Source organism: Oncorhynchus mykiss, chromosome 27 (genome assembly GCF_013265735.2).
Source record: "Oncorhynchus mykiss isolate Arlee chromosome 27, USDA_OmykA_1.1, whole genome shotgun sequence".
NCBI lineage: Eukaryota > Metazoa > Chordata > Actinopteri > Salmoniformes > Salmonidae > Oncorhynchus > Oncorhynchus mykiss.
In genome coordinates this window covers 13,842,296-13,855,223 of record NC_048591.1, presented here as the reverse complement: position 1 = coordinate 13,855,223, position 12,928 = coordinate 13,842,296, and the positions used below count along the sequence as shown (strand labels likewise).

The following is a 12,928-nucleotide window of genomic DNA, read 5'->3' as shown; positions in this document are numbered from 1 at the left end:
AGAAAAGACACACAGAAGTTTCAGTTTGTGAGGTATGCATTGATTGGCTACGGGCTTGATACTTCCGGACACATCCCCCTCTATGCCTATTGGGCTCAAAGAAAGAACAAAGTTCTTATCACTTAACGAGTTTTGGGCCCTAATGAAATAAAGGTCAACAATGTTACGGCAATGAAGAGGCCAGGCAGGCAACATCAAGCAGCATCTCTAATGAATATGAGTGTCAGTGGGCAGCACAGAAGAACCTAGAACAGTATGGCTGTCGGTCCATTAGTTAATTTAATCAGAAAAACAGACTTAACTAACATGACTTGTTATTACTTTATTAGCAGATACAGTTGATTTTAAGATGTAGTATAAAAAAAGTACATGTATTTTGTCAAACCACACATTTCACAAAAGGTCTTAAATAATGAGCCTTTTCACTCGTTTGTAGAATGCACATCATAAGACCAAAATAATTGACAAATCATTTGAAATAGCTCAACGTATTTACATTTCATATACAGACATTTTACACCATACACAACAACTATTCTAAAATAAACTCCAAAATACAGATCCCCCTGGATGTCTTGTGACTGTCATGTCTAGGGCCAGGAGTGCCTGGAGGAAACTCCTGGCCCTAGTTGTATGACAAGTTGGCAACGGAACGCTGGAATAGGGAGGTTCATTCAGACAGAAAAGCTCTGTGGTTTGTAGGGCAGCAGGTTATAGAGCGGGGCGAAGGGAGGGGGGTTGGGGTCGGGACGGAGGGGTACTGATGGATCACTCTGGGGGAACTCCTTCCCTGCCGCTGGGGCAAAGTATAAGGAGGCTCTCTGAAAGACGGAACAGAACAGAAAACACAAGCTTAGTTGGATTCAGCTTAAACAATATTGTTCCATTTGCTAATTTGCTCCATTTATAACTACACTCTACTTCTAGGTAAAGAATAGGTACAAAAATATTTAGAATTGAAACCCATGACCAGTTTGAATGGATAAGCAAATAAACGTAATAGATGCCAAATCAAACTAATCTTCATTTTAGGGAAAAACAATATTGTTCTATTTGTAACTGCACTAAACTTGGGAATAATTACAAACAGCAGGCTTTGAACATCACCTCTTTGAGTGGACAAAGGATAAGAAAGAAAACAAAGTTTAAAAGATTCCAAATTAAAAAAATTAGATTCCAAATGGAGGTAGGTCTAATGTTTCTCAGACAAGTTCTTGTTTTCTGGGGGTTTAATGGTTGGACCGTGTTCTTGTTGGATGCATGAACCTGGTATGATCTACTAGGGCTACTTGGTGCTTTCTGCCTTTCAAGCAGCCAGTAGTTGCAAAGCTGGGTTTTAATTCAGAGGGTAAGGTAGACAGACGGTGGGCAGAGGAGGGGAGGGCAACAGGACAATATGGGATGGTAGAGGGAGCTGAGTCCTCCCAGAACATCCGTGAGTTTCCATCCAATGTACTGTATCTCACTCCTTTCTCTCCCCTAGGGTTTTACAAGACCAATTACCAGTAACAGGACGACTTGAGCTCAAGACCGAAACATAGTTGCTGTTGAAATATAGTGCATTTGGATAGTATTCAGACCCCTTCACCTTTTCCACATTTAGTTATGTTACAGCCTTAATCTAAAATGGGTCAAATAAAAAGGGCTTGTAAGTAAGCATTTCACTATAAGGTCTACACACCTGTTGCATTCGGCGCATGTGACAAATACAATTTGATCTGCAGAGAAGAATGGAAGAAACTCCCCAAATACAAGTGTGCCAAGCTTGTAGCGTCATACCAAAGATGACTCGAGACAGTAATCAGTGCCAAAGGTGCTTCAACAAAGTACTGATTTAAAGGGTCTGAATACTTATGTAAATGTGATTTATTTTATTTTTATTTTTTATACATTTGCAAACATTTAAAACATCTGTTTTGGCTTTGTCCTTATGGGGTAGTGTGTGTAGATCGATGAGGGGGGGGGGGGGGGATTCATCCATTTTAGAATAAGGCTGTATCGTAACAAAATGTGGAAAATGTCAAGAGGTCTGAACACTTTCCATATGCACTGTACATCTTTGGCGTCCTGGAAAAACCTTGGCAGGCTCTATTTTTGGCTGGTGTTAAGGCGGAGCTAGTGCCAAACGCATGCTCTTTGGCAATTTCGCATGCTCTATTTTCCAACCCTTGCACCAGCGTTGGTATTTTACCCTTCTTATATCAGCTTGCTTGCTCTGTGGGAGGAGTGGAGATATTTGAGATGTGCCAATTTCAAGCAGTGCTACTGGTGATACTTAAGACTCACCAAAAGCTGGTCTTAGCGGTAATGCAATTGGTTAAGTCAATAGACATTCCCGTTTTTTCTTTCTATTGGATATTATTATATTTTCTGATTGGCCAGTGAGTGGCCAAGTCTCGACACACCCACAACTTGTTTACTTACCAAAACTCGAGCCCGTTAGCTACTGCGCCAATCATTCTGATTGTGAAAATGGAAAAAATACAATCGGACACACCCTCAAACTTATAATGCTACTGCCAGATCTACCATTGCATTAGATGTATTAAAATAGAGCCCTGTATCTCCAGAAAGGAAAGTTTTCACAAACTGATTAGTTAAATATATTTTCAGATTGATTACCATACAGTCCCGGATATTCACAAGGTGTTTTGAGTGACTTTGATTAGTCTTAGAGTCATTCAACTTTCACTGCACATTTTTGTTTCTGTTTTTGTTTTTTTTTACACACATTGAAAGTAGTCATTCGCTTGAAAAAAATCTAAAAGGTTACAAGGAGATACAAGGTTTATCCAGGATGGCAATGATTTATTTCTACAACCTCCGCTTCAGTCTTGGGCTTAATTGATCTAGCAAAATCATGGCAGAGAAATGGGTCCGATTCATTATATAGAAACAGCAAATGTGTGTCATAAGCCTTACCTGTGTGGGTAGGCAAGCAGGGTTAGGGATAGGGACACACTTTTTCAGTAAAAGTCACTTCAACACTGAAGATTCAGTGGAAGCAGCAATTTTATTGTTGTGTTTTGCAATAAATAGGTTTCATGGTGTGTTTATCATGCAATTCATGTGGAAATAGTTTTTTTATGTGTTCAATATCTGTGAGAGATGTTTGCTTTGACACTTACCCAGTGGGGTTTTGCTCTTATCTGTTCCAATACTACTAACAGGAGTGGAGGGTGTGAGCAAACAGAATTACGAGTGTGTGTGTGTGTGTGTGTATGTGACTGACCGGGTAGAGGTGTTGGTGTCCTTTGTTGGTGTTGTCCATCAGCAGGGGGGCAGTGGGGGAGGAAAGACATCCACCCTCTGAGAGATGAGATGACAACAGGGTCACTGAGCTGCTCCTCTGTCAAACACATACACAAAGAGAGACACACACAAACACATTTTGGAATGTTGTGAAATGTGTTGTGATCCTCTTGTGTGTATTCTGAAATACACACACAATCACAAACACACATTACGGGTTGTGCTGGATATCTGAAATTATGTTGTCACCTGGTCTGGCATCAGCAGTCTGCCACATGGATGAACCCCCCCCCCCCCCCCCCCCCCCCCCAAAACACAAACGCACAAACAACCGCTTGTTCACACACCCTGACACGCTGCTCATCAACCAGAAGTGGTGGGGAGAGAGATTTATAGCGATGCCGTGTTGTTTGGATAAGACAGGAAGGGTTGGGGGATCCTGGGGTGGAAGGGGAGAGCTCAGATTTCCAAGAAACAATTATCTCTGACGTTGATGTGTGTCTTCCTGGGCTATGCCCTGCTGTGTCTCCCAGCTCTATCGTGCCACAACACAGAACATAAGCTCCTTCTTCTAATTCAATCAGGGCCGGTTAGCTGTTCTCTTTCTACTGGGGACATTTAACATAGGATGATCGCCAGAGAGATATCTTTCTTTCCTCTTAAGTGAGTCGTGACATTTCTAATCTGGATTGCCAGGAAACTAAAAGACACACTTTTGTATTCGATTTGATCATCAGAAAGGTATGAATATGTCTTTCCCAACCCCCATCCACTCCTTCAAAGCTTTGCTCGGATATGATAGCAGACAGACCTGGGTTCAAAAAAGATTGTAAATACTTGATCTGTGCTTGATTGAGCTTGCCTGGCTTAATGGACCGATAAAATAGTTCCAAAACTGTAAACCCTGCACATCTGGCACTCCAGGCAGGCTAAAAACAACACTGACAGTATTTGGACGATTTCATAGCAGAAGAACAATGATAGCAGAAGGTCTTGTAAAGTTTAACGGCTTCCCGGCCCACACCCCTACCGGCTCACACTGTTCCATCTTGACACCATATGTCCATAGGAGTCCTCCTGATACATCATCTGGGAGATTGTCTGTAATTTGATACCTCTGCTACTCTCCACAACTATCTCTTGCTGTGTTTGTCCTCACCAGAGGCTTCACCTCCACTCCTCTGGAACACAGTACACCTTGTATGGACTCACTGTACTCTACTGTATCAACACCAGTCTCAACAATAGCACTATAGGTGTCAGGTGCGTGAATGAGGACCCAAAAGCGAATTAACAAACAGAGTTTCTTTAATGATGAACAAACGTGGGCTCAGATGGACAGGTAGATTCCGACAGGACAGGACAAGGTTGCAGCAAACACGATGATAGTCTGGTTCAGGCATGAGACACACAAACAAGAATCCGACAAAGACAGGAGCAGAAACAGAGAGAGATATAGGGACCTAATCAGAGGGAAAAAGGGAACAGGTGGGAAAAGGGGTGAATGAGGTAGTCAGAGAAGACAAGGAACAGCTGGGGGAAAGAGGGACAGAAACGGTAACCTAGTACGACCAGCAGAGGGAGACAGGGTGAAAGGAAAGGACAGAAAGACACAACATGACAATACATGACAGTACCCCCCCACTCACCGAGCGCCTCCTGGCGCACTCGAGGAGGAAACCTGGCGGCAACGGAGGAAATCCTCGATCAGCGCACGGTCCAGCACGTCCCGAGAGGGAACCCAACTCCTCTCCTCAGGACCGTACCCCTCCCAATCTACGAGGTACTGGTGACCACGGCCCCGAGGACGCATGTCCAAAATCCTACGGACCCTGTAGATGGGTGCGCCCTCGACAAGGATGGGGGGGGGGGGGGGGGGGAAGACGAGCGGGGGCGCGAAGAACGGGCTTGATACAGGAGACATGGAAGACCGGGTGGACGCGACGAAGGTATCGCGGAAGAAGAAGTCGAACTGCGACAGGATTAATGACCCGAGAAATACGGAACGGACCAATGAACCGCGGGGTCAACTTGCGAGAAGCCGTCTTAAGGGGAAGGTTCTGAGGGGAGAGCCAAACTCTCTGACCGCGACAATATCTAGGACTCTTAGTTCTACGCTTATTAGCAGCCCTCACAGTCTGCGTCCTATAACGGCAAAGTGCAGACCTGACCCTCTTCCAGGTGCGCTCGCAACGTTGGACAAAAGCCTGAGCGGAGGGGACGCTGGACTCGGCGAACTGAGATGAGAACAGCGGAGGCTGGTACCCGAGGCTACTCTGAAAAGGAGATAGCCCGGTCGCAGACGAAGGAAGCGAGTGTGTGGGCGTATTCTGCCCAGGGGAGCTGTTCTGACCAAGACGCAGGGTTGCGAAAAGAAAGACTGCGTAAGATGCGACCAATAGTCTGATTGGCCCGTTCTGCTTGACCGTTAGACTGGGGGTGAAAGCCGGAAGAGAGACTGACGGAAGCCCCAATCAAACGGCAAAACTCCCTCCAAAATTGAGACGTGAATTGCGGACCTCTGTCCGAAACGACGTCTGACGGAAGGCCATGAATTCTGAAAACATTCTCGATGATGATTTGTGCCGTCTCTTTAGCAGAAGGAAGCTTAGCAAGGGGAATGAAATGAGCCGCCTTAGAGAACCTATCGACAACCGTAAGAATAACAGTCTTCCCCGCTGACGAAGGCAGTCCGGTGACGAAATCTAAGGCGATGTGAGACCACGGTCGAGAGGGAATGGGAAGCGGCCTGAGACGGCCGGCAGGAGGGGTGTTACCGGACTTAGTCTGCGCGCAGACCGAACAAGCAGCCACGAAACGACGCGTGTCATGCTCCCGGGTGGGCCACCAAAAACGCTGGCGAATGGAAGCAAGCGTACCCCGAACGCCAGGGTGGCCGGCTAACTTGGCAGAGTGAGCCCACTGAAGAACGGCCAGACGAGTAGGAACGGGAACGAAAAGAAGGTTCCTAGGACAAGCGCGCGGCGACGGAGTGTGAGTGAGCGCTTGCTTTACCTGCCTCTCAATTCCCCAGACAGTCAACCCGACAACACGCCCCTCAGGGAGAATCCCCTCGGGGTCAGTGGAGGCTACTGAAGAACTGAAGAGACGAGACAAAGCATCAGGCTTGGTGTTCTTAGAGCCCGGACGATAAGAAATCACGAACTCGAAACGAGCGAAAAACAGCGCCCAACGCGCCTGACGCGCATTAAGTCGTTTGGCAGAACGGATGTACTCAAGGTTCCTATGGTCAGTCCAAACGACAAAAGGAACGGTCGCCCCCTCCAACCACTGTCGCCATTCGCCTAGGGCTAACCGGATGGCGAGCAGTTCGCGGTTTCCCACATCATAGTTACGTTCCGACGGCGACAGGCGATGAGAAAAATACGCGCATGGGTGGACCTTGTCGTCAGAGAGGGAGCGCTGAGAAAGAATGGCTCCCACGCCCACCTCTGACGCGTCAACCTCGACAACGAACTGTCTAGAGACGTCAGGTGTAACAAGGATAGGAGCGGATGTAAAACGATTCTTGAGGAGATCAAAAGCTCCCTGGGCGGAAACGGACCACTTAAAGCACGTCTTGACAGAAGTAAGGGCTGTGAGAGGAGCTGCCACCTGACCGAAATTACGGATGAAACGACGATAGAAGTTCGCGAAGCCGAGAAAGCGCTGCAGCTCGACGCGTGACTTAGGGGCGGGCCAATCAATGACAGCTTGGACCTTAGCGGGATCCATCTTAATGCCTTCAGCGGAAATAACAGAACCGAGAAATGTGACGGAGGAGGCATGAAAAGTGCACTTCTCAGCCTTCACAAAAAGACAATTCTCTAAAAGGCGCTGGAGGACACGTCGAACGTGCTGAACATGAATCTGGAGTGACGGTGAAAAAAATCAGGATATCGTCAAGGTAAACGAAAACAAAGATGTTCAGCATGTCTCTCAGGACATCATTGACTAATGCCTGAAAGACAGCTGGAGCGTTAGCGAGGCCGAAAGGAAGAACCCGGTATTCAAAGTGCCCTAACGGAGTGTTAAACGCCGTCTTCCACTCGTCCCCCTCCCTGATGCGCACGAGATGGTAAGCGTTACGAAGGTCCAACTTAGTGAAAAACCTGGCTCCCTGCAGGATCTCGAAGGCTGAAGACATAAGAGGAAGCGGATAACGATTCTTCACTGTTATGTCATTCAGCCCTCGATAATCTATGCAGGGGCGCAGAGACCCGTCCTTCTTCTTGACAAAAAAAAACCCCGCTCCGGCGGGAGAGGAGGAGGGGACTATGGTACCGGCGTCAAGAGCTACAGACAAATAATCCTCGAGAGCCTTACGTTCGGGAGCCGACAGAGAGTATAGTCTACCCCGGGGGGGAGTGGTTCCCGGAAGGAGATCAATACTACAATCATACGACCGGTGTGGAGGAAGAGAGGTGGCCCTGGACCGACTGAACACCGTGCGCAGATCGTGATATTCCTCCGGCACCCCTGTCAAATCACCAGGCTCCTCCTGTGAAGAAGAGACAGAGGAAACAGGAGGGATAGCAGACATTAAACATTTCACATGACAAGAGACGTTCCAGGAGAGGATAGAATTACTAGACCAATTAATGGAAGGATTATGACAAACTAGCCAGGGATGGCCCAAAACAACAGGTGTAAAAGGTGAACGAAAAATTAAAAAAGAAATGGTTTCGCTATGATTACCAGAAACAGTGAGGGTTAAAGGTAGCGTCTCACGCTGAATCCTGGGGAGAGGACTACCATCCAGGGCGAACAAGGCCGTGGACTCCCTTAACTGTCTGAGAGGAATGTCATGTTCCCGAGCCCAGGTCTCGTCCATAAAACAGCCCTCCGCCCCAGAGTCTATTAAGGCACTGCAGGAAGCTGACGAACCGGTCCAGCGTAGATGGACCGACAAGGTAGTGCAGGATCTTGAAGGAGAGACAGGAGTAGTAGCGCTCACCAGTAGCCCTCCGCTTACTGATGAGCTCTGGCTTTTACTGGACATGAAGTGACAAAATGACCAGCAGAACCGCAATAGAGACAGAGGCGGTTGGTGATTCTCCGTTCCCTCTCCTTAGTCGAGATGCGGATACCTCCCAGCTGCATAGGCTCAGCTCCCGAGCCGGCAGAGGAAGATGGTAGTGATGCGGAGAGGGGGGCAACGGAGAACGCGAGCTCCTTTCCACGAGCTCGGTGACGAAGATCAACCCGTCGCTCAATGCGAATAGCGAGTTCAATCAAGGAATCCACGCTGGAAGGAACCTCCCGGGAGAGAATCTCATCCTTTACCTCTGCGCGGAGACCCTCCAGAAGACGAGCGAGCAAAGCCGGCTCGTTCCAGCCACTGGAGGCAGCAAGAGTGCGAAACTCAATAGAGTAGTCTGTTATGGATCGATTGCCTTGACATAGGGAAGACAGGGCCCTGGAAGCCTCCTCCCCAAAAACAGATCGATCAAAAACCCGTATCATCTCCTCCTTAAAGTCCTGATACTGGTTAGTACACTCAGCCCTTGCCTCCCAGGTTGCCGTGCCCCACTCACGAGCCCGTCCAGTAAGGAGAGATATGACGTAGGCGACACGAGCAGTGCTCCTGGCGTAAGTGTTGGGCTGGAGAGAAAACACAATATCACACTGGGTGAGGAACGAGCGGCATTCAGTGGGCTCCCCAGAGTAACACGGCGGGTTATTGATTCTGGGCTCCGGAGATTCGAAAGCCCTGGAAGTGGCCGGTGGATCGAGGCGGAGATGGTGAACCTGTTCTGTGAGGTTGGAGACTTGGGTGGCCAGGGTCTCAACGGCATGTCGAGCAGCAGACAATTCCTGCTCGTGTCTGCCTAGCATCGCTCCCTGGATCTCGACGGCTGAGTGGAGAGGATCCGAAGTCGCTGGGTCCATTCTTGGTCGGATTCTTCTGTCAGGTGCGTGAATGAGGACCCAAAAGCGAATTAACAAACAGAGTTTCTTTAATGATGAACACACGTGGGCTCAGATGGACAGGTAGATTCCGACAGGACAGGACAAGGTTGCAGCAAACACGATGATAGTCTGGTTCAGGCATGAGACACACAAACAAGAATCCGACAAAGACAGGAGCAGAAACAGAGAGAGATATAGGGACCTAATCAGAGGGAAAAAGGGAACAGGTGGGAAAAGGGGTGAATGAGGTAGTCAGAGAAGACAAGGAACAGCTGGGGGAAAGAGGGACAGAAACGGTAACCTAGTACGACCAGCAGAGGGAGACAGGGTGAAAGGAAAGGACAGAAAGACACAACATGACAATACATGACAATAGGTGCAATCAAGCAACAGTTATGCAATTTGCCTCCACTCACTTAAAGGAACCGATACTCTAGATCCTTCATCGCTCAAGTCAAAAGTTGTGCACTATAATAGGGAATAGGGCTTCAAACACATAAAGCACTTCAAGTGAGTTGTGTTTTCAGATCTCAGAGGCCTTCTATTGGGATAAGTCCATGTCCCAGGTCATCTCTTTTGTAGATTCATCTCGATCAAATGGAAAAGATAAGCACTCTGGGCTCCCGAGTGGCGCAGCAGTCTAAGGCACTGCCTCTCAGTGCTAGAGGCGTCACTACAGACCCTGGTTAGATTCCAGCCTGTATCACAACCGGCCGTGATTGGGAGTCCCATAGGACAGCACACAATTGGCCCAGCGTCGTCCAGGTTAAGTCGTCATTGGAAATAAGAATTTATTCTAACTGACTTGCCTAGTTAAATAAATAAAATTAAATAAATAAATGTAACTTCCTCTTTGTTGTGCTTATGTTTTCCATTCATTTGATGTTGAGGAGGCACATACAGTGGGGCAAAAAAGTATTTAGTCAGCCACCAATTGTGCAAGTTCTCCCACTTAAAAAGATGAGAGAGGCCTGTAATTTTCATCATAGGTACACTTCAACTATGACAGACAAAATAAGAAAAAAAAATCCAGAAAATCACATTGTAGGATTTTTTATGAATTTATTTGCAAATTATGGTGGAAAATAAGTATTTGGTCAATAACAAAAGTTTACCTCAATACTTTGTTATATACCCTTTGTTGGCAATGACAGAGGTCAAACGTTTTCTGTAAGTCTTCACAAGGTTTTCACACACTGTTGCTGGTATTTTGGCCCATAACTCCATGCAGATCTCCTCTAGAGCAGTGATGTTTTGGGGCTGTTGCTGGGCAACACAGACTTTCAACTCCCTCCAAAGATTTTCTATGGGGTTGAGATCTGGAGACTGGCTAGGCCACTCCAGGACATTGAAATGCTTCTTACGAAGCCACTCCTTCGTTGCCCGGGCGGTGTGTTTGGGATCATTGTCATGCTGAAAGACCCAGCCACGTTTCATCTTCAATGCCCTTGCTGATGGAAGGAGGTTTTCACTCAAAATCTCACGATACATGGCCCCATTCATTCTTTCCTTTACACGGATCAGTCGTCCTGGTCCCTTTGCAGAAAAACAGCCCCAAAGCATGATGTTTCCACCCCCATGCTTCACAGTAGGTATGGTGTTCTTTGGATGCAACTCAGCATTCTTTGTCCTCCAAACACAACGAGTTGAGTTTTTACCAAAAAGTTATATTTTGGTTTCATCTGAACATATGACATTCTCCCAATCTTCTTCTGGATCATCCAAATGCTCTCTAGCAAACTTCAGATGGGCCTGGACATGTACTGGCTTAAGCAGGGGGACACGTCTGGCACTGCAGGATTTGAGTCCCTGGCGGCGTAGTGTGTTACTGATGGTAGGCTTTGTTACTTTGGTCCCAGCTCTGCAGGTCATTCACTAGGTCCCCCTGTGTGGTTCTAGGATTTTTGCTCACCGTTCTTGTGATCATTTTGACCCCACGGTGTGAGATCTTGCATGGAGCTCCAGATCGAGGGAGATTATCAGTGGTCTTGTATGTCTTCCATTTCCTAATAATTGCTCCCACAGTTGACTTCTTCAAACCAAGCTGCTTACCTATTGCAGATTCAGTCTTCCCAGCCTGGTGCAGGTCTACAATTTTGTTTCTGGTGTCCTTTGACAGCTCTTTGGTCTTGGCCATAGTGGAGTTTGGAGTGTGACTGTTTGAGGTTGTGGACAGGTGTCTTTTATACTGATAACAAGTTCAAACAGGTGCCATTAATACAGGTAACGAGTGGAGGACAGAGGAGCCTCTTAAATAAGAAGTTACAGGTCTGTGAGAGCCAGAAATCTTGCTTGTTTGTAGGTGACCAAATACTTATTTTCCACTATAATTTGCAAAGAAATTCATTAAAAATCCTACAATGTGATTTTCTGGATATTTTTTTCTCATTTTGTCTGTCATAGTTGAACTGTACCTATGATGAAAATTACAGGCCTCTCTCATCTTTTTAAGTGGGAGAACTTGCACAATTGGTGGCTGACTAAATACTTTTTTTGCCCCATTGTAGCTGGATCTACACAACCTGAAAACATCTGAGAAACTTTGAATTTGGAGTGTAATTTCCCTAAAATGTCCCTATAATGAATAACATCCTTGATTCAATCCATAGAGCTGAAGACCTGAACTGCAGCGCGATAGAAATTTAAAGGCAATGTTCCCGCGTTCGCAGAGACTGCATTTATGGTAAACGCTTAATACAGTATGTCGGCTCAATCGAAAATTATTTTGAAATTTAAATCGCACTACAGCTCAGACCTTCAGCGCTACGAATTGAATCAAGTCCAATATTAACCTGTGAGCCCGAGGAATGTACCCATATAAATAACACGGCAAAGTATTTCAGAACCATGGACAGCTACAGTTAGCCAGTGCAGGAGAAAGGCGCAAAGGTGAAAGGTGTCCCGCACCCAACACCGCTCATTATGAGCTGTTGCCACACACCTGTGGGCTACTGAGAATAATGTTTGGAATGGTCAGGAACAGGCCTGCAGGGCAAGAGAATGCCACCTGATTTTGATTATTTTTCCCAATCCCCTTTCTCCAGGTTTAATACAATATGGAATAAATCATATCCAGATTTTAACTGCAAGTACTGATTAAGACTCCTGATAGTACACCACAAACCTTTAAGCATTGCACAAGTACATTTGCGTGTAATTTTAGCCACAGTCTGTCTCTCTCACCTGGTCCTTGATGCTTCCCAGCACAGCAGTGGTCAGGATACCCAGGAAGAAGGCCACCAGGTTGAGGCTGGTCAGCACCCAGATCAACACGTACAGGGACAGCACGTCCCCGCAGCTCCGCACACCCACAAACTCATAGTAGTTGTTCATGTAGCCCCCACTACAAGACAGGACAACAGAATGTCACTAACAACAAATCCTTTAACAATAGTATTATATTTATGCTATTAATATGCCATTCATAGAATAACATTAGACTACTTTATAAAGCTATACTATTAAGCTAGTATGAAAGGAGTTGGGCAGGACCAGGAGTTCTCGCAGACCATTGTTTTTTATTTAACCTTTATTTTGACAGGGAAGTCATACTGAGACCAGGGTCTCTTTTTCAAATACAATATACAAAATTAGAAAACATATTAAGAAAAAGACACATTCATCAACATAGAGGTCATTACTCTGAACGGACCAAGTGAGACCAGTGCCCTCGTTTATAAATATTTTCTTAGATTTATACTTGAAGTTAGTCGTAAGATAATTTCCGACAGTGTGCTTACGTTGGATTCATAAAACATACTGA

General features: G+C 46.3%; 1 protein-coding gene across 1 annotated transcript in view; it reads right to left on the bottom strand.

Annotated features, from left to right (window-relative positions):
• Positions 1 to 309: 309 nt before the first annotated feature.
• The window catches only part of LOC110507616 (transmembrane protein 255B), a 36,573-nt gene continuing 23,954 nt past the window's right edge, over positions 310 to 12,928 (bottom strand). The window contains exons 7-9 of the mRNA XM_021587716.2: positions 12,349 to 12,508; positions 3,233 to 3,349; positions 310 to 821 (exon numbers count right to left, since the gene is read on the bottom strand). Coding sequence (XP_021443391.1) covers positions 675 to 821; positions 3,233 to 3,349; positions 12,349 to 12,508 — 424 coding nt within the window. The 3' untranslated portion in view covers positions 310 to 674. The remainder of the gene's footprint in view (positions 822 to 3,232; positions 3,350 to 12,348; positions 12,509 to 12,928) is intronic.